This window comes from Chiroxiphia lanceolata, chromosome 2 (assembly GCF_009829145.1).
Source record: "Chiroxiphia lanceolata isolate bChiLan1 chromosome 2, bChiLan1.pri, whole genome shotgun sequence".
Lineage (NCBI taxonomy): Eukaryota > Metazoa > Chordata > Aves > Passeriformes > Pipridae > Chiroxiphia > Chiroxiphia lanceolata.
This window is the reverse complement of record NC_045638.1, coordinates 113,221,755-113,243,829: the sequence shown is the minus strand read 5'-3', so window position 1 is coordinate 113,243,829 and position 22,075 is coordinate 113,221,755. Positions and strand designations below refer to the sequence as shown.

Genomic DNA, 22,075 nt, shown 5'->3' with positions numbered 1-22,075 from the left:
AGGGCCTGCAGTACCCAGTCGCGGTCAGCAGGGGGCGCTGTTGGGCTCCGGCAGTCACCACGCGGGGAGAGGGGTCCGGCGGGAGCGGTCCTGGCCCGCGGGAGAAGCCGAGAAGGAAATGGGGGATCCTTCCCTCAGTGGGGGAGAAAAAGGAAGGAAGGCAGTGCACTCCCACGGGACTCACTGCTGTCTCAAGTGATGGCGTCTCAAAAACCTCCCCCCTTCTCTCCCGCGGGCATGCAAACTCTCCGATGAGACACAGCAGGTCCGACGAGCGGGACAACCGGGCAAGTCGGAGCCAGCAGTCCGAGCTGACCAAGATGGGATGCCCGGACAAACAGGCTTCCAGGTCCTCTTCTCCAAAATGCCCCGGGCACAGACCCCGTCTCCATCCTCCAGACGAAAACTCTGCGGTCTCCCTCTCCTCCGAGCAGCCAACCACGCAGTCTGCCCAGTTTTCCTTCTGGGCGGCCTGCTCCACTCAGCTCCTGATCGCCCATTAGGCAGGCATTCGGCTAGATTCTTTGTAATGCTAATCGGCTCCCTTCCCCCTTTTTCACTCAAACTCCCTCTTTCCTACAGTGGGAGGGGTGCAGGGGAAAAACAGATTTTCCTGAATTCCTAACCTATAACAAGGGTACATTTAGTATTTATCTTAGCTACTTCATGCATATTAATTATATCATATACATATACATTCTACAGATTTTTGCTAAGTATTTAATATATGGGTTTTCTTACAGCTAAAGCTAAATGGTTATCTCTACAACCTGTTCGTCATGCATTCCTTGACGAACAGGTGCCTAAAAGACCATATTTTATTCTTAGGATAGTAGGGAGGTTTAGGGCCCCTTGACCTTGTAAGGATCTGTTTTATTTCTTTATGGGGGTGTAATTAAGTTTTACAATCCGTTTGGTTTATGTTGATGTAATCACCCATTTGTTTCACGAATCACAATTATTTATTTATCACAGCCTGCGAGAGCAGCCTCCTCTTGTGGACACAGGACACCAGTCCCTGTCTTGACTCTTTGACCCAGACTAATTTCATTTCCCTCACAGAGTGGAGTACCCCAAGGACTAGGGGTTTTGGAAGGACAGTTTGGGGCAGATCCTGATGTCATCTTGGTTCACATCTGTGGAAAACAGTGAATGCAGAATAATGACTTCACTACGAAGATTTTGTGAAGCTACCAATGAACTACTTATGAAACCTCTGAAAGATTGTGAGAGTGTGTGTAAACCTTCAGTGAGACACAAACTCCAGCTCTGTGCAGCTTAATCAATGCCTCCATTGCCCAGGGTGGTAGTATAAAGTTGTGAATTACAAGGTGATGGGGTTTGCCTGTTTCCAGAAGAAACCCTTTAAGCAAAAGGCTGGCTCCCACCCAGATTTAAAAGAGCAGATTGCTTTTCCATGGGCTGAGTTAGGAGTCTGTGACCAGCTGCTGGGAATGATCAGGGAATGATCAAGCACTCTGTGACAGAGTAGGAAACAGTAAGGCTTGCTTTAATGACAGCTTTGTTTTGGTGGTTTTTATTTTTATAAACTGAGTTCTGGTTGATGGGAATCACACCAGAATCTGAAGAAGGGAAAAACCATTCCTGGAGAGGTAAGATATTGAAGAGTGGTAGTTGTTTTATACACGGACCACTTTTCTGGGAGGTATGTTTCAAGCAAAGCCATTTTTACTTGGCTTCTTCTGTGCCACCCAAAACTTGCAACAATTCACATGCAACTTAGCATGTGCCTTACAGTAGTCTCCTTATGTCCTGCTAATTAAGTCCTTAAATTTAATTAATATTTTATTTATGATATAGTAAATAAAACCACTAGTGTGAGAAATAAAGAATCGGTTTTATTACAAGCAAATATAAGGCATATTGCAGAGTTGTAAGACGCCGGATTCAGCCTGGAACCGGTGTCAGGGAAACATGCGGACGGGAATAAGGAACTGTAAAATGAATATTAGTAAAGAACCCCCTTATGCCACATGGTTGATCCTGAGAGACGCCATACTACTGGACACTCCACATCATAACACGACACAGCCAATCAAGGAGAGGGAAACGCCTCTTCTATGACGTGAACAGGCTTGAACCTTAAGAATGTTTAAAAAGCGGGACATTTGAATTGGAAGGCGTGTTCCTGGGAATCGAGTATGCCTAGGATACCCAACACGTGTTGTAATTTTTCCTTTTCATTTTATTCTTTTTGTTTTGCAAGCTTTTGCCATTTTTCTAAATTTAATAAAATGAGATTTTTCTCACAACTAGTAAGTTCTAGAAATATTGCTCTTTGTTTCTGTAGCCCTCAGGCCTTCAGCTGAGGATGATCAGAGAAGAATGATTCTGGCTCCATTTATAGAAAAGCTAATTTTCTAGAAAAGCTTTTTATAACTGTGGAGCTGTGTTGTGTTTTATTTACCCTTTAACTGTGGGATGAGAAACAGCTTCTTAATGAGAACTAGGAAACAAAACACTATTTTAGAACTACTTGTAAAAGTCAAGCAAGGCTCTCAGTAGTTTCAAGGATTCATATTTCTTATCAGGAAAGGTGACCAAGAGATTGGATCTGTAGCAGGTCTGGCATTACAAACCAGAGTCTTGTACTTTTGGTGTCTTTGGTTACTCTGCTAATGACTCAGAGATTAAAGATACTCAGGAGCAACAAGTCCTTGTTTAAGCTCCAGTTGATGTGCAAATGTGCCTGTTCAAGTACAGGTGTTTGTAAAGCTGCAGGGGGACAGGACATGACGCAGCCCTGACTTTTGAGCAAACTCTTGCAACATGGGTTGATGTAAATATGTCAAATGAGGATTAAAAAGTGAGCTGTGGTTTCAATTTTTTTCTTTTGAAAGACGTGTTTATGTGCTTGGAGGGGCATAGAGTGGAAGAGAGAGGAAAGGAGTTGAAAATATCTATTGGATCAAATAGTTTTCTTTTTTTTCTTTGTGTGTCTGTTGATTTTGGGGGGGAATGCTGTTTCAAGATAGTGTTGTTTCTAATGGGTGATTTTGGTTCCTTGTGCGTGTCCCTATCTAGCCAGGATAGAAAGCCAGTACACCCAGGTGGATTGGGTTTCTGACTTTTTGGTGCTTCCCAAATCAAGAGACAGAAACAAAGCACCATCCTACTTCCAAATGTTTTATGCTTTGTATGTTGCTGCATTTCCCATGGTCCTCATACTGAATGATGTGGCAGGGGGACATCTTTGGCTCAACAAACCCATCTTATGTGATACTAATTTCTTAGAGAATCACAGAATATTCTCTGTTGGAAGGGGCCCACAAGGATCATTGAGTCCAGCTCCTCGGTGAATGGCCCATATAGGGAATTGAATCCATGACCTTGGCATTATTAGCACCAATTTTTAACCAACTGGGCTAAACTCAGGTCTTGTTGCTTGTGGTTTTTTTCCACATTCCTAATTTGCTGATATGCTACAAATTCCTTAAAAAAAAAAAAAAGAAAAAAAAAAAAAAACAAGCCTTCAACTTCATTTTTTTAGAACCACATAATTAAGTCCTGAATGACATAAAAGCTACATGAATTTGCACCGACTCCATTGATTCAAGTGCCTGTATGCAACACAGTCCCTACTCAAAACCAGAATAATTTAGCTGCTTATTCACATATTACCAAAATGTAGCTACCCCCAGAGCAAAAGGGTGTGCCCAGTGTAACAATAAGGGTACAGCTATTTTGTGGCTATAAAGTGTTTCAAAAACATGAAGGATACACCCTGTGAAGATTTCATAGGTAATTTGGGTAGAATTTTTTGTAGATGCTGCTCTTAGCACAACACTATTTCTGTCTTGTTGGCACTTTTGCACCAGTATATTGAGTAATAATCTAAAATGACAAGAATGAAGGTCACTTGGCTCTGAGCTGCTGTTGCAGGACTTTAGTCAGGAAAAGATGGGACAAAACCAGTATCTCAGTTCTTTTTAATCACAAAGTGATGCCTCACTTTCCTCCTGGGTATGGGCTGTTATGGCTTTCCTTGTATCTAATTTTTTTGGTACGCAACTGTTATTTTTTGACAGATGAAACATGCAATTGCATCTAAATCAAAGCAGTTATTTTGATATAACAAGGTTGCTGAGGTAAAGTGTGTATATGTGATTAATGACACTGAAGGGCTAACATCAATAACAAGCAGGATGAGAATGGCAGAGAATGAGTTTGGTCACTCATTCTTTGAAGATAGCTCTAGAGCTAATCTTGAGCAACAACAGCAAAGATATTCACACTTAATCTACCAGAAAACATGCAGGCATTAGAGCATGTAAACTGAATTTAGCCATGTAAGCAGGAAGCTTATAACTGGGAACCAATTTCATGACTAAATTTCATTTTCAAGGAAATCAGGATATACTGATTTGTAACACACATGCACAGGAGCTTGAAAATGCAGAGCAGGTCCAGCTGTTCTCTATAAACACAGAGTGGCCCTTGCTGAAATGATTATGCCTAAAAATACAATGAAATACATCTGATGAAAGAGAAAAAACAAGAATTTGGTTACTTTCCCTCATCTTTTTCTCCATATGTAGTTTTAAGGAAAGCTTAATTTCCTCAGGCAATATTAAACAATTAATAAGCTTAAAAATTTATCAAGAGAGCATGGATGCCTATTTGAAGAGTATATTAATTTGAGCCAACTCTTTTGATGCTGAAGATGATCACAATCTCCTGACTGAGCCACTTGATCACCAGAACAAGTCTTGCACAGTGAAAATGAACAAAGATATGCAAATACAACTTGAATAGAAACTTGCAAATGCTGCTTTATTTAATTCTTACAATAGGGAGGCACTTTTACATTTAAAAAAAGAAGTGCAGAGGTTTCTTTGTAACTACAAAACCCTAAGATATTATTCCATGAAAACAAAGAGCAACAGTCTGTGTGAGAAAGTGATTTTTTTTCTTTCACTTCTATACAATTTATTACATTTAAACAAACAAAACCTAAAAAACCAACCAAACAACAGCAAAAAAAACCCAAAACCCCCAACCTTTTCTTCTGTTCCCATGCCAGCATAAGCATTTAGAACATTGCTGACACTTTGTGTCCCTCATCTCATACTTCCTGTGTTGTGCAAGGCAGAGCCTGACCTAAGAGCCTCCCAGAATTAATGGGTGCTGCTGAGATACCATAAACGAAGTGGCCACATTTGATGTCAAAAGTCCCAGTTCAGCTCTGCCTTGCTTGCAAAACCTGCTTACTTCAGCCAAGTTATTTTTCAGCTTGGGACCACGTGAAGAAAGTGTGTGCTGGGATGGATATTCCATCCCTGGGATGCAGGGAAGGATATTCTCCTGAAGTTATCTCCCCTCCACGGAGTCAGGAGAAATCAAAGCTTGTTTTACCATCCTAGAAAGTGAAAAAAACTAGTAGTTTAGTGGCAAGTAGCCCTGGGGTGTCAGCAGCTACATATGAACTAGTGCTTGGACAGATTCAGAGGCTGTAACTGGTGTGAAAGTTGGAGCAAATCCTGTCTTACATGTCACAAGTGGGAAGTGAAGTTTAACAATAACTTCAGACAGAGCAATAATGTTGAAAGATGGGCACAAATTCTGCAATACTTATGTATTAAGGTTAGCATTCCACAATGGAAGAAACCTCACTAATGTCACTCAGAATATCTCTGGAGAAAGGCAACCCTCACAATGAATATTGTCACAATCCATCCTTCTGTACATGTATTTCCACTTCAGTGTCTCAAGTGTCGAAAGCAAACCTCAGGTCAAGAATACTGGCAGATAAATGACCCTGGTTGATGGATGAGAGTGCACATCCATAGCTCACAGCAATTCTCTTGCTATTTATTTGGTTTGGGGTTAACAAAACCACTAGGTGAGCTGCAGAGGGAGGCTTGTGGTTGTGTGAAAATGAGGTTGGAAGTGGAAAGAACACTCAAAGGATGCTAAAAAAATATTAGGAGTGCCTGAAGTTGGCACACCTGAGGAAAGCAACACTTTTCTAATTACCTGCTGGTATATTAAAGTTGGCTGAGCAGAATACGGCTTTACTTTCTGATGTTACCAGCAAAACTTGGGCTTTTAAGGATGTCAGAAACACAGCTCACAAATAAATCTATTCTGGAGCTCTGTGAATGCAAGGTTGACCTAAATAAAGGGAATATGATGGACCATCAGACTGTGCTTATGTTGAGAAGTGCTGGATCTGTCCTGAATAGAAGAAATATCTGCCACAATTTCTCAGTTTCACTTGGCAAATTTCAGTTTGATGTCCTGTGATGAAGACCAGAGCTCCTTCCTTCAAGCCACTTCCTTTCCTTTCCAAAACTGCCTAGGTGTATTTTAACCCACTTTAAATTAAATTACCTAACCTGATCCAAAACTCTTTAAAAAAAAATCTAAAGCTGGGTTCTAAAGATAGAAGAATTAAAGCTGGCACAGTATAACAAAAGATATTCTCAAAAATTGAGCTACTTAAAGAAACATTTCCATTTTGAAGTTGCTTTACCAATATAAATATAACTTGTAAACACATTCACAGAGAGCTTGGGCTATGGATTCCAGGGTATTTTTTTCCTTTACCAAAAGCTCATATTACAAAACTTGAAGAGATCTTTTTTTGCACGTTATGCTCGGAAAAGTTTTGTTTAGATTCTAATACATTGAAATGATTTTCAACTTGTAACTTTGTGATGATACATGAAAAATGAAAAGTAAAATTGTTTCTAAATGGAAATTCCTAAGCTTTCTCTCCAAGCTAAATATGCCAAGGACCTAGTATGAACATGGAAGATAAATCTAGCTTCAAGATTTACCACTGATATGAATAAAGGAACATTTTACAGAATTTTCATCTTGATTGTCTCTTTACCTCTGAACAGAGGATTTTTCCTCCATTCTATATAAAAAGGAAGAAAAACACACTATTTCCCTGGCACATCTTGCATAAAACAATGCAGGCTTTATTATGGCATGAGACTAATTACACAAATTATATCTGAAAGGAAAAAAAAGTTAAATTAAGATCTGAATGATTACTGCATAATCAGTGGGCACGAGTGAGATCTGATGTCGTTGTGTTTGGAAATGGCTTCATCCAGATCCAGCTGCCTGTTGTTGACCTTCACCTCCATGCAGCCATTATAAAAAGCAGTCACTGGTGTAGCACCCAGAGGAACATCTGCACAAAAGCACATTCAATTTATTAAGCCAAGGCATGCAAATTCATATGTATTTTTCAGATTACAAAAAACATGGAGAATACTCCACTCTCCATTCATTATTTAGGCATGGGACTAAATTTAGTCATGGGACAAGAGCAATTTGTCAGGAAACACTTTAGTTCTTTCCCCTTTTCTTTAAGATCAAGATAAAGTTAGCAAAGCTGAGAAAGGTCAGTAAAATTTGAAATATCCATTAGAATTCTCATCCAGAAACCGAACTACAGGAATATTTTTCATAGTAGCTTTTCCTGTATTAACAACAGTAAACCAGTGGTTTGTTTCCTGGAGTCTGCTGTTCTTGTCTTGATGCACAAACAAATGTTTATGGGCTTAGAGGTCACAGAAAGAACTGTCTTGCTCTTGCCAGAAAGCTACTCTAGATTCAAAACTGCCAGTTCTCAACTGGAGACCCCTGGGAACCTCACATTTTACTGCTTCCTTACTGCAAATTCAAATTCTCTGTAAAAGACTCACTTTGTCTGCTACTCATTTAGGTGTTGTTTGGCAGCATCAGATTATGGATATGCTTCCAGGAAACAGCATGTTAAGCACAAAAGCAAGCAGGCATTACTCTGAGGTCTTAGGGTACAACTGGATTCTTACAAGGTTACAAAGCTTACAAAGCATCTTCATCAATTAGAATGAGGATGACCAGAAGCTGATCTCAAAAGCATGTTAATCACCCTATTCCTCCTTAGGAGACAGACTTGATCATCTGAGGAACAAATGTTGCTTCCTTGTGATTTTATTTTGCTGTAAGCTGAGGTACTGAACAAATAGTCCTGGGTTGTTTTTTTTTTACACCAGTGATGATAACATGTCTGCTGACATAGAACCGTGCAAGTCTCATTTAGCCTGCACTGAATTAATTAACAGAGGCATATTCCCAACACTTACTAGTTTGAAGAAAGGTGTATCAAAGTGAGGGACTTATGGTCTTCATGAAATGCATAATTTAACCACACAGTTCTGTGCACTGTAGCTCAGTGTGGGGACCCCTACCTACCTTTTTTATACTGCTCAGTAATCCTAGAGGCTTTTCAGAGGTGAACCGGAATGAATAAACGCCAGAATGGCTGTACAGAGGGACCTGAACTAGTTTTTCCATACTACTTTTTCCCTCTTTGGTAACAGAGGTTGTTGTGGAAGAGCCTCCTTCACATAACATAGGGGCTTTTGTTGGGTTTTTTTGACACCTTTAAGTAGAAACTTTTTATTCATATAGAGGGTGGGGGTTTTTTTGTTTGTTTTGTTAATTTGCATGTTGAAGATACCTTTTAAAACTGATTACTTTTAAGGAACAGTAAGTAACTAATACTTGCTTCTTATCTATTTGGGAGGGCCCAAACCAAAGATCTTAACTCTTAAGACCGCAATTGCTTTGTGGTTGGAAATGTACTAGAAAGAATAATATACATATCCCAAAAATGAAGAGGTCTAAGAAATTACTGGAATCTTAGTTGCTATGGCTCAGTTAACCTCCTGACTCACCTCTACTAAGTGAATACTGACTTCATCTCTCCTTTAAAAGCAGGCAGGTATTACAAAAACACTCCTGTGGTATGTGACAGCACTGCACCATTAAGTGCATTCTTCTCATTCTACACATTACATTTGAATTGAACTCACCTGATTATCTGGTTTCCAAGATATTGCATATCCACTCAAAAACAAAATTCAAGGCGAAATTGGTGCCTTGTTACATTCTTGATTACCAGTGTGTGAAGACTTGTAGAGAACAATTAAATTACAACACATGGTCCTGGATTTTGAAGGGACCACCATCTCAGACAGGCTGTGGTACCTGCAGTGCTGCCCTGAACACATTCCTTCTATTTTGACATGCAAGTCTGAGGATGGAACTACAAAAAATACACCAGCTTGGAAGAAATGCCTAAAGAGATCATATCTAATGGATAACTCCCTTCCCTCTTCTTACTCCTGTACATCCTTGTCTTCTGTAGAAAAACATGGTGAATATAAAGATGCTGAGTATCTGGGGCAGTGCTGTAACACTGCAGCCTACATGTAAAATGGATGTCAATTCCAAACATGTTGGTCAAACCCTTGGAATTTTCTTAGGAATTGTGACTCATTCTCCATAAAATAATAGAAGACACGGAAAGGCTCTAACAGTAGTAACATTGTAACCATGGCATCTTTCCTCTGGCAATTTTCAAGTTTCAGTATCTTAGGCTTTGAAAGTTCCTCACCTGGGGCAATGCTATTTTACTTCTTGATTCACCCCGAAGTCAAACTACTTTATAGATAAGCATGTGTACAATTCCGGTACCAAATAATCCTTGTACATGTCTTAAGACTGGCACTACACTTGTAGCTTCCTTTAAACAAAATATTTGTTGTTTCAACACAAAGATTTCCAGTTATCTATTGTCAGAGTTTAATTGTTGAAACCGTATTTCTGACTTCTCCTTCTGCACTTCTGACAGTTAAATTACTTACGAATGCCTGGTTTTCCCACATGCATGATGCAGTCCCTAAATTGTGCCAGCTGCTGGCATTTCAGAAGTATGCAATGCCCATTTCTTCCCAACTCGAAAATGAAGACATTTTCCAAACTAAAAACATCTAAAGAGAAACCCAGGTCTTAAGGGGCCATAAAATGCTACTGTTGAAAAGCAGGTTCCCTTAAAAGCTGGATGAAACAAGAAGCACATCTTTTTTTTTTACAAGTGTAGGCTTTTCCTAGCTTGAGTAAGGCTGAATATAAACAAGCTTGTACAAATAAACAAAGTAATGAAAACAAACAGAATTTACCTGGCAGCCCACCCAAGTAAGTGACAGCATTTGCCATCATGGCTTGATTCAGGACAGACAGGTGCTCTGAATTGCTTCTGTCTGTGTGTGAATCCACAGACAGTTCAAGTTCCTGTTTGGTTACTAAAAGTCCAACCTGCACCTTTCTGGGGGTACACAACTTCTTTGATTCCAGATGTGCAACAGTGATGTTTCCTATGGTCACAGTGATTTTCTAAAGAGAAGAAGGGTAGATCACAAAAGATGTCACGTATAACTTTAACACATATTTATACTTTGTTCTGGTGCACTTTATATTTCACAGTAGAAGAACAGGAAATATTAGACCAACCCATTAAAAACTGGTACCCTCACCTGGAAAACTTACCAAAGTTGATGTGTTTGATCACTTTTGGTGATAAATGCCATTCTTAAATTTGTAAGTGAGAATGTTCACTGTAAAACATCTTTGGCCATGGTTCTGAGGTGAAATCCCGTTTCACTTACAGGGAAAAGTAGTACCACTACAGCTTTAAAGGTAACCAAGTGTTCACTATAGGTTCTTATTTAGGGCAGAAGCATGGATTAGCCATGGAATATAATCATGATCTAGCCTGGGATGTTCAAGGTACAGCTCTAGATGATGTAAATGGATGTCAATGGAAACTTAAGGACAACAAAATCTGTTTATGAATTCAAACTAACACGATGCCATTACTATATCATCATCATCATTCCGCTACTGTCATATTCCCCTTTCTGCTTTGTGCATTTGGAAGGAAAGGCTAAAGAAGGAAAGATTAAAGAAATCATGATGTAAAGGATCTTAAATAAGATTACATAATGTAATGTAGCTGACATAATTAATACAATTATATTTTCATTAACAGAAATATATTAATACACATTAATCAGTCATTAATAGAAATATATTTTCTGATAGAAATATATTTTCTGCACATCATTATATGATATAAATCCTTTTCAAAATATTAAGTCAGGCTACTATGCAAGTATATGTGAGTGGCTTTTGTAGCTTGATTTTTCACAAATGGGGCAGTAATTTCAGTGAGACAAAACCAAGATGTGAGACTTATATGCAATTAATTGCTATGATAATTGTAAGATCACCTGTGAGTCAGAGGAGTTAGAGTCCACTATGGACAATGCAAGAGGCACTGTTTCATTAGAAACCAAGGCAAACATAACACCAGTGTCTGTGGATGAGCGAATACTCAGAGTCACATTTATTAGCCAGTCTTCAGCACTGTCAAGGTTATCTGTTTTAAAAAGAATAATAGAAATTAATAAATCCATCTGGTAATGAAAAATTATTACGGTGTTAAAAATTAGTATTTAATCTCCTGCCCGCTATGGAAAAATTAGTATTAATCTCCAAAAAAACCCAGTGAACTTTGGAACTAATAGAAAGAACTGTAAGTCTAAAGAAACCCAAGCAAAAAAAAAAACAAAATCAAAACAAAACCCACCTAACTTTTAATCCTTATGCTTATAAAATTTTGGAGTGTTTGTTTTGGTTTTTTTGGGGTGGTTTTTTTGCTACCTTCTCCATTCTAACATGGAATGGGTGCCACATTCATTAGAAGTCAGTTCAAAATTAAATCCAAAAAAACAATTTACCCATAAACTACAGCCAAGAAAAACTGGCAGTTCTCACACCTTTTACATTTACAACTTGAGTGGCATAGGAAACTGATATAAGTTGGTTGGAAGCACAGAATAGAAAATGCTGGAGAAATCTTTTTAAGTGTGCTAGGGAATTTAAAACTGTGAGAGAAGAGCAAGTTCAGGGATGAAAACTATTGGGGCTGAAGGGTAGCACACCATTTGGGATGGGAAAGAGTATAATGACAACAGGATTTGGGACAATGCCCAAGAGATTTGGGCTTTCAAGTGTGCACAAGGAGATTCTGGATTGCAAATTTTAAAGTTAAGGCAGGAGGTCAGGTAAGGAAGTTCTGGGTTCAGGAAGGAGCAAGAGATGCACTTACAGTCTCAAGACAGGATGTTTGTTGAGGAGCAAAATTGCATATACAAATCTGTCAGTGATCCTTTTCTATATCTCCAACTTTTTGTTTTCCCCACTGACGAAGAGGGGACAGAATTAATCTTTGTAAAGTGAATGTGCTGTTCAACAGTGTCCATCCTTTGCAAATAAAGAATATGCTCCTGAATGTAAAGCACTCCAGAAACTGAATAAATGACACTACTGGGATCAGAATGCTCATTCAAGCAAATTTGTAACAGAAGCTAAGGGAATCATTGGTGGATGCAGTGGTGTTTAGCTTATTTTGTGTGTCCTTTCTTATTTTCTTTCTTTTAACAATTCATCAGTTCCATTACTACCCCAGCAAAACAAATATAAGGATAGAAAAATACTCACTATAATTTATCTGAAATGCTGCCATTCCAGTGCCAGGGTAGAAGGATCCTCTCCCCACTGATACTAAACAGTGTTTGCTTTGTTTTTCTTGAATAACTTCTTTTACACCTGAATGTCCCTGATTCATCAGGTTCCAGGCACGAATACAACCATCTAACCGAGGGTTAATCTGTAGAAGAATTGCAGCATTAGGTGTTTGCCTTCCAAGCTGTTTTAAAAATGTTAAAAATAAGGCATTATTTTACACATCAACTTACTTCTGTGTAGTTAATAATAGTCTTATCAATGCCATAGGGTATAGCACTGATGCTGGGAGAAAACAAAAGGCATGCTTTTAGTATCTGAGCCTTCCAAAGGTGTTTTTGATTTACCATTTCCCACTTTGATGCCAGTGATCTGTACAAAAATAGACTCCTTCAACTTTTAAAGCTCATGTTGTGACCTGAACAAAAGGCTGGAAGCTTTTCTGTAGCTGAAAGACACTGATCACTAGCACTGTTACTTGTCTGAAGTTTCATCTTTTTCTTATACCAAAACACAAAGAAATTTCTGGAATTGCTCTCTATTGGATAAGGGGATGTCATTGTATTGTTTCATACTTTTTCTTTCTGCCTCACTTTTGAGCAAAATATTTTTTTTTTAAATAAAAAAAAAGGTGTACAGTTCCCTTTTGCCTCTGTTTAGATTGCCAACTAGTTTGAGGACTCCTGGACTGCAAGGCAGACAGTTGCAACTTGATTGAACCCATCCCCAGCATGAGCTGTTGAGGTTAGAAGACTGAAAGAATCATAGGGCTTCACCAGCCTGGGCTATTATAAAACCCAGTAAAAATGGAAGCTCATTGTGCTGCCTGCACAGTAAATTCTGTACCCACTCAGAGCCTACCAAAAGCCAGCACCATAAACATGAATCACTCCAAAATGCCCTCTCAGCAGAAGTGATGGTGATTTAGGAAATCTTAAAGCTTTATTAGGAAACAGGTTACAGAATCCTGAAAGATTAGACCAAAAGCTCTGTGTTTTTTCAACTGAAACTTACTGAAGACAGAACACAAAGCTCTTATTTTCAAAACAGTGGTTTAATAACCAGATTTTCATTTCCTAAATGGGTTCCATGCCAAACTTGCTTCCTCTGTGACTCTTAAGTAAATAATACAAAACTGAACAAGCAGAACAGTATCAATCAACATTAGTCTTGTTATTTTAGTTACCTGTTTAACAAGAGCATTGCCCACTTTGCGAGGTAATCCTGCAATGTACACCTTAGTTTCCAGGAAACCCTGGGACTGTTTAAAAAGAATTCCTGGGCTGTTAATACTCATCACAGCTTCTTTAGCTATTTTTACACTTATGCTGTGCTCCAGTTCTTCAACTGATATCTAGAATAAGATACAAATAATTAGACATATACACATAAAAAAATGTAACTATTTATAAATGGAGTAAGTGAGCCAGGCCTTTCATCTCAGAGAGGAAGGCTTGAAGAACAAAATGGATTTTGGTCTAGCAAATGTAAAACTTGCTCTATACACAAAGTATCTAATAACTATGAACTTGACCATGCAATCACACTTTTCAATATTCTGCCACTTCCTTTTTCATATTTAAAAAGAATAATTGCTATGTTGACAGCTTGTGGTGATTGTCCCTTTCTTGACTGTAAATAGGCAACACAATTTCCTGATGTAAGGCATTCTTGTGCATTTCTTGGTTGATTTTTAAATTTGGGGTGTGAGTGCATGATTTTTAGTCTTTTATTGGTTGCTTAGTTTCTCTCTACTTTACTTATAAACACAGAATATTTCCATAGGGGGTTAAAGGAAGGAAAGGGGAGAAGAAAACCCAGCTTACTATATGCCACAGTCCATCATTAATGGCTTTGCCTCCACTGGTGACTTTTGTTCCAAATTCATTCTTGAACTGAACTTCAATCTTCCCATCACGAAGAGCCAGCAATATCCATGCTGAATTGTCAAGGGATTCGGCATACAGGATAACTCCCTCTGCATCGTATGTCCGAAAATCAAACTCTGCTGTAAATCTGAGTTGTGAAGAAGGAATCTTAATAAGAAGACAGGAAACATGAAATACTGTACAGCCTACAATAACCCATTACCAGGGTTAAAAAAAGTTCACAGATATACCTTTTGGTATCTCTGCAGCTGAGGAGTTGTGATATTTGCATAGAATTAGTCAAAAGCAGAATGTAATGTGAGCCTTGTTCACCTGAATTCAGTGAAAACTTTCCAGATTAACAGTCTGAGCTGGGATTTGAAAGAACCTTGGTTCAGTTCCCAAATCCACTATGAGCTTTACATGTGAAGGATATCCCACTCCCTTGAATAAGATGGATGTAATATTCCCATTGTGTTTTGTGGGGATGTGAAGCAGACAAAATATATGAGCAATGATGTGCTTCAGTACAACAAGGGTTGCCAAGTGTTGTCCTACAACGATTGTAAACTGGCAATTTGCTTTGGTTATGCTGCCTTTTATATGCTATCCTCTAATTTTTGAGGGTTTGTTATCTGGATCTTGGCTGAATGTGTACATGTAGCAAAATGAGAGTTTGCATTATAGAACCTGTACAGTGCAAGAGAAGAGAATAGAAGTATAGTAAAAAAAACTGTATCTCCTGAAGTTTTGGGAATGGATAAAATAGATTAAAGATGAAAGGGGAAAGCAAAGCATTTGGAAGTCAGGACTCGCTGAAAGCATCTGTAATTAATTCGGGTGGCTTTCACTCGCAGTGCTGTTCCTTGTCCACCAGATGGAGCTGCCCCTCACCAGACCCGCACCGAGAACCGTCGTGCATTTACAGACACTAGTAGGACACCTTCAAACATTTATCACCTCAGAAAGGTCTTCCAGGACAGCATTAAGGCCTGGCCAACCTGGAACAGCGGCACAGGAAGAAGTCCTCAGTATTTATGTCCTTCTGTAAGGCTCTGGGGATCACCAGCTCAAGAGCTGCTGCTGCTGTTACCTTCAAATTGTTCTGTCAGGAAGTCAAGCTGCAATTTCAGCTGCTGCAGCAAAGTCCACAAGTAATAAAGGGATCACCCGCACTAACAATTGCTCTGACAGCTGTAAAGAAAATCTCTAGACAAGGTGCTGTCCTTGGAACACACTGCAAAAGGAAGCACTGGCTTGGTTTTGTTTCTGAGCAGTATACGCAGAGTGTGTCACAGCTTCTATCTACCCAGAGCAGACGTGAAGTAGCAGCAACATCCAAACTGAAGGCATTCCCATATACAACTAGGAGCTGTACAGTATTTATTTTCCTATAATCTCTGAATTTTCTGTTGATAATTTTAAATGTCTTCCTGTATCACTGCCTCCCTCCTTCCCCAGCCCCTGCTGTTTCCTCCAGAGGAAGCTTCTGTCATGAGAAAGCCACACCATTCAGTTCTGGATCTCTGTGAACTCCTTCTCCCAGCCCATAGCCCTCTCCCTTACAGCAGCACTGGTAATGGGGACTGTAATTGCCTGAAGACTTCAACTTCGTTATTCACAGACGTATGTAGGAACCCGAGTTAATTTATTCTTCATACAAAGGTATCTTAACCACTGTGGAGGTGGTGATATAATTTATGCATGCAATGCACTCTTTCTAAACCCTCAGAAAATTAATGAACACAGATGTCCATAATTTCAATGCACACTTTTATGAACAATAAATGCTTACCTTGTGACATTTGGCAATTTAAACTTTAAGTAGAGGACGGGAATTCCTATGAATTGCTCTGCCAGATAAAGCAGTTCATAATTCTTTTCGAGGTTCAGTGGGATACACTCAGTAACAGACTGAAAATGGTAGAGAAAAAAAACTGTTAATGCATTGTGATAGCTTATGAAGCAACTCCTGTTGGCTGGTGGTCTGTACTTTTTTAAAGAATGGCTTACCTCTGTTTTTTTGGGCTTTTTAAAACTTGAATACCTATGTACAAATGAAGTGGTGTGGTTTTGCTTTTGCTTGAAATGTCCATTATTTAAACTGCTGGAGGATAACTCAGGTTGGAACACATTTCTGGTGGATCAAAACTACTATTTAAATATTTAGTATTTTAATTAAGAATTCAAATCTTCCATAAGGTGCTTTCCTTTCATCAGGGATGTCTGACACCTACATAATGGAGGTCCTGCCAAGCTCCATTATTGAAGTTCTGTAGAATCTAAACCTGATCAGGTGTTAGAAGGGAATGGGTCAGAGCTGTGTCTCGAGAAGATTGCATTAAAAAATTAAAAGGTGATTTTATTTTCTTTATCAATACTGATTTACAGCTACTCATAGCTGAATGATCTCTAGTACTACTAGAATAATTTACCTGGAATAAAAAGTAACAATTTACAAGTGGTTAAGTAACAGATTAGAAGAAAATGTTTCTATCTTGGCTGTTCCTTGAAGGTACTTGTCCTATTTGAGCTCTGGAAAGGAATGTTGACAAAAGTAACACCACAATTCCTACTGAATAGCACTGAATTAATATTTCTGAATAGTGGGGTTCCTTCAGAGTGATGGGGGTCCCAGCCAAGCTGGGAACTTGAAAAGCACCTCAGACTTGGATGGGTACAAGGGCCAAAACACCTGGTCAGTTTGTTTTTCTGTTTGTTTTTGGCTCATCTGCTGCGACTGCCCAGGTTCAGCATGTTCCAGATAAGTTTGCTCTGCTCTGTTACGTCCTGTAAAGGGTGGGCAGGACAAAGGGCTGTTCCTGGGTATCTCCTTATGACTGTATATAAATAGGTGATAGTAAAACAGAAAATCAAAAACCTGCCCAAACCATTCTAACAGGAACATAGCCTGTATGTCCCTGTGTGGTTTTGGGCTATGCTGGCGATGGTACATGCCTTCGGTAGGGCCGCCCATGCCAGACAGGTCAAAACAGCAGGGCCAGATACAATAAATCTACGGGCAGGATGAGCTCGTTAGCCTCCTGGCAGTCATCCTAGGAGAAGGACAACTCTAATCTCAAACCCGGGCAGATGGAGCTCGCTTAGCCCTGTAAGGCCATCCATCTAAGAGAAGGTCACTCTAACCAAACCTACGTCCTGAGGATTTCGCTGCCACCGTCCAAGCTCGCTCGGCCCTGGTAGATGAACCTCAGGATTAAAGGGTGGGTTCAGTTCCGCGCATACTGCATCTCACCTAAAAAATCCATTGCGCAGGCTTGAAGGCTTTACCCACATGCAAAAAGTCCTGTAGCGACGGACGAGGGTCGAAACGGCAGGTGAAAGATGCACTGGGAGCCGCAGACTCAACTCCGCATGCAGGCGGTTCAGGATATTGGTCATTTGAGACTGACCGGAGTTGACAGTCTCTTGGGGCAGCACCCTGAACGACCAAGCAGCCTTTTCAAGGACAGCACTGCTTGCTCCACTCGGAGAGGGGCCTAGAAAAGGTGGCCTAAACAAAGCTCATCTCCACTTTCACCCGGTTGGTTAACCGCAGACCAACGGGCATCTTCCTCAAATGCGGTCGCACAAAGAGTAAAAGACAAAGGCATGCACCTGCCTCCAAAGGTGTACCTAAATTAACTATAGCATGTTGGAACATCAGAACCATGCTTGATTCTACGGATAGTGGACGTCCTGAGCGGCGTTCTGCCCTAATTGCCCATGAGCTGGCTCGTCTCAACATCGACATAGCTGCCCTCAGTGAAGTTCGCCTTCACGAGGAAGGAAGCCTCAGAGAACATGGTGCTGGTTACACACTCTTCTGGTCAGGTAAGCCCAGAACCGAAAAACATCTCTCAGGTGTCGGCTTCATGATCAAAAACTCTATTCTTCCCAAACTCGAAAATCTGCCAACAGGTCACTCTGACCGCATTATCTCCCTACGCCTTCCACTCCACAACAACCAACACGTCGTCCTCTTTAGTATATATGCCCCAACTCTCCAAGCTGACCCTGCCGAAAAGGACAAATTTTATGCTGACCTGCGCCACCTTACCCAAAAAGTGCCCGCAGATGATAAGATCATTATCCTTGGTGATTTCAACGCCAGAGTAGGTAAGAATTTTGATGCCTGGAAAGGAATATTAGGCAAACATGGTGTTGGTAACTGCAACGATAATGGTCGACTCCTGCTAGAATTCTGTGCAGAGCAACAGCTCACCATCACTAATACTATCTTTCAGCAGAAAGATAGTCTGAAGACAACCTGGATGCACCCCAGATCTAAGCATTGGCATCTCATCGATTATGTCCTGGTGCGACGGAGAGATGTTCGCGATGTCCTCCATACCCGCGTGATGCCCAGTGCAGAATGCCAGACAGACCATCGGCTTGTGCGCTGCAAACTCAGCTTCAATCTTAAATTCAAACCCAAAATGGGCAACATCACAAGGAGAAAACTCCAAGTTAACAATCTCCAATCAGCCACAGTAAGAGAGAGATTCCAGGCAAACCTTCAAACTAGGCTTGAAGACCGTTCCACAGTTTCTGCAGATTCCTCTCCTGAAACTACCTGGCAGCATATTAAAAACAGCATTCTGCAATCCTCCGAAGAATCCTTAGGGTTCTCCCTCAAGAAGAACAAGGACTGGTTTGACGAAAACAATCAAGAAATCCAGGACTTGTTGAGGAAGAAGAGAACCGCCCACCAAGCACACCTTGCACTGCCATCCTGTCACGCAAGAAAAACAGCCTTTCGTCTCGCATGCAGCAAGCTCCAACAGAAACTCCGTGACATCCAGAACAAGTGGTGGATCGATCTAGCTGAAAAAACTCAATTATGCGCAGATATGGGTGATCACAAAGGTTTCTATGAAGCCTTGAAGACAGCATACGGGCCTACATACCAGGTTCAAAGCCCTCTACTCAGTGCTGATGGCCAAACGCTTCTAACAGATAAAACCTCCATTCTGAATCGATGGTCTGAACACTTTCAAACTCTTTTCAGTACCAACCGTGTGGTCCAAGACTCAGCAATTCAGTCCATCACACAACAACCAGTAAAGTATGAATTGGATACAGCCCCCACTTTAGAAGAAACCCTCATGGCCATACAGCAGGTAAAAATCGGCAAGGCAGCTGGGGTTGATGGAATTCCACCTGAAGTCTGGAAACATGGGGGCCTTGCACTCCACACCAAATTTCACGAGTTTGTGGTGCGCTGCTGGGAGCTCGGTGAACTACCATCAGACCTTCGTGATGCTGTCATCATCACTTTGTATAAGAAGAAAGGTATTAAATCTGACTGCTCAAACTACCGTGGTATTACTCTGCTCTCCATTGCTGGCAAAATCCTGGCAAGAATACTCTTGAACAGACTAATACCCACTATAGCAGAAGGAATCCTACCTGAAAGTCAGTGTGGTTTCAGAGCCAACAGAAGCACCACAGACATGGTATTTGTTCTCAGACAACTGCAAGAGAAATGTAGGGAACAGAACAAAGGTCTTTATGTAACCTTTGTCGACCTCACCAAGGCTTTTGATACTGTGAGCAGAAAAGGTCTATGGCAGATTTTGGAACGTTTAGGTTGTCCCCCCAAGTTCCTTAAAATGATCATCTCACTTCATGAGGATCAGCACGGCCAAGTCAGGTATGGCAACACACTTTCTGAGCCCTTTTTAATTAAGAATGGTGTGAAACAAGGCTGCGTTCTCGCTCCTACCTTATTCACAATCTTTTTCAGCATGATGCTCCAAAGGGCCACAGCAGACCTCGACGATCAGGACGGTATCTACATTCGATATCGTACTGATGGAAGCCTGTTCAATCTAAGGCGTCTGAAGGCCCACACCAAGACCCTAAACCATCTTGTTCGGGAGCTGCTTTATGCTGATGATGCCGCCCTTGTTGCCCACACAGAAGCAGCTCTGCAACATTTAACATCCTGCTTTGCAGATGCTGCTGAGCTCTTTGGGCTGGAAGTCAGCCTAAAGAAGACAGAGGTTCTCCATCAACCTGCACCTCAGGAAGTCTTCCATCATCCCCATATCACCATTGGCGAATCAGAGCTCAAATCAGTCCAACAGTTTAATTACCTAGGTAGCCTCATCTCCTCGGATGGCAAGATTGACGGGGAGATAGACAACAGGTTGGCAAAGGCATACAGTGCTTTCGGAAAACTCCACAAAAGAGTATGGCGTAATAAACACTTGAAGAAAAGCACCAAGATCAGTGTTTACAAAGCCATAGTGCTGTCTACTCTCTTGTATGGTTCCGAATCATGGGTCATCTACCGCCACCACCTGCGTCTCCTAGAACGCTTCCATCAGCGCTGCCTCCGTACAATCTTAAACATCCACTGGTCAGATTATGTGACCAATACATCTGTTCTTGAGCAAGCAGCAGTCACAAGTGTAGAGGCCATGCTGATGAGAACACAGCTGCGTTGGGCAGGGCACGTCTCAAGGATGAAGGACCACCGCCTCCCTAAGATCTTGCTCTATGGTGAACTTGCCACTGGCTGCCGCAAGAGAGGAGCCCCGAAGAAAAGATACAAGGACTCCCTGAAACAACATCTCAGCCTTGGCCATATTGATCACCATAATTGGTCCACTCTGGCCTCAAATCGGGAGGCTTGGAGACACAGCATCTATAACGCAGCGGAAGCCTTTGAGAACACACGCAGGATCTCTCTCGAGGAGAAAAGGCAACGCAGGAAGAACCGTGTCTTGCTGAATACTTCATCTAAGGAGTCTTTCTGTTGTGCCTTTTGCAACCGGATATGTCTGTCACGTATTGGCCTCATAAGTCACCAACGTGCCTGTAACAAATGTGGATAAAGCCTTCCCAAATCTTCGTTCGCGAAGCCCAGCCATGATGATGAATATTTCTGAGGATTGATAGTGGGACTATGAACCTCTTAAGACTACATTATCAGGGAAAGTGTAAAAAATTCTAAGTATTTGTGGCAACTACAAACAATATGTAAAACTGGGATTAATCCTAATGCTCTTGCTAAAGTCAATGTGAGTAATCATAGTTGCAATGGCAGGGGGGAAATTGTGCTTATTCCTTTAGGTATTCATCCACTTGATGTTTTAAACAAAGATGTTTCTATTCAGGAATAATATCTATTTTGTGTGGTGCAAGTTTAAACTAGGAAAATATTCAGTAAAGAAATGTCAGCTATCCATTCTAAGGCACTATTGACTTATCTTCTGAAAGTGTAATTTTGTACTTAAGTAATATGTACGATTTTATTTAAAAGTAAAACACTGATTCCTTCATGTTCAGGAAATCAGGCTGTGTGTGTGGAAAGAGGTAGGAAGACTGTCCCAGAATGGGGTTTAAAGTACCTGCCTCACTGAGGAGTCTAAAAAAGTCTCATAGTAGGAGCCTAAAAGTCATCTGGATCTAACCTTATCCCTCAAAACGCCCCATGACTGTCTTCTGTATGATGGCAGAATAGTAGTACTACAGAACAGAATGGTCAGGAGTAGGTGTGAGAACTTTTCTGTTCTCAAGAAATGCTGTACTCCTGTAAAAGTTATCGATGCAGTTCCCAAACTTTGACTTCCGTATTCCCGATGCAGCAGTTCCATTAAATGTAGAGGTGCTCATCTTGAATTTTATGGCTACTTCATTTTAAGCCTGCTGGTATCACTAGTCTTTAGACTGCATTTATTTTCAGCTGATTAAACTTTTTCTTTTTCCCCAATTAAAAGGCATGAAATTAACTTCCAGATAGAGAATTAATCCCATTTGAACTACAGTATTAAAAATAAGAGCATCTTCCAGCCTCATTA

General features: G+C 40.5%; 1 protein-coding gene across 1 annotated transcript in view; it reads right to left on the bottom strand.

Annotated features, from left to right (window-relative positions):
- Positions 1 to 4,768: 4,768 nt before the first annotated feature.
- Positions 4,769 to 22,075, bottom strand: part of PROS1 (protein S) — a 33,586-nt gene continuing 16,279 nt past the window's right edge. The window contains exons 9-15 of the mRNA XM_032677462.1: positions 16,060 to 16,178; positions 14,223 to 14,412; positions 13,583 to 13,750; positions 12,373 to 12,541; positions 11,100 to 11,248; positions 9,990 to 10,203; positions 4,769 to 7,168 (exon numbers count right to left, since the gene is read on the bottom strand). Coding sequence (XP_032533353.1) covers positions 7,023 to 7,168; positions 9,990 to 10,203; positions 11,100 to 11,248; positions 12,373 to 12,541; positions 13,583 to 13,750; positions 14,223 to 14,412; positions 16,060 to 16,178 — 1,155 coding nt within the window. The 3' untranslated portion in view covers positions 4,769 to 7,022. The remainder of the gene's footprint in view (positions 7,169 to 9,989; positions 10,204 to 11,099; positions 11,249 to 12,372; positions 12,542 to 13,582; positions 13,751 to 14,222; positions 14,413 to 16,059; positions 16,179 to 22,075) is intronic.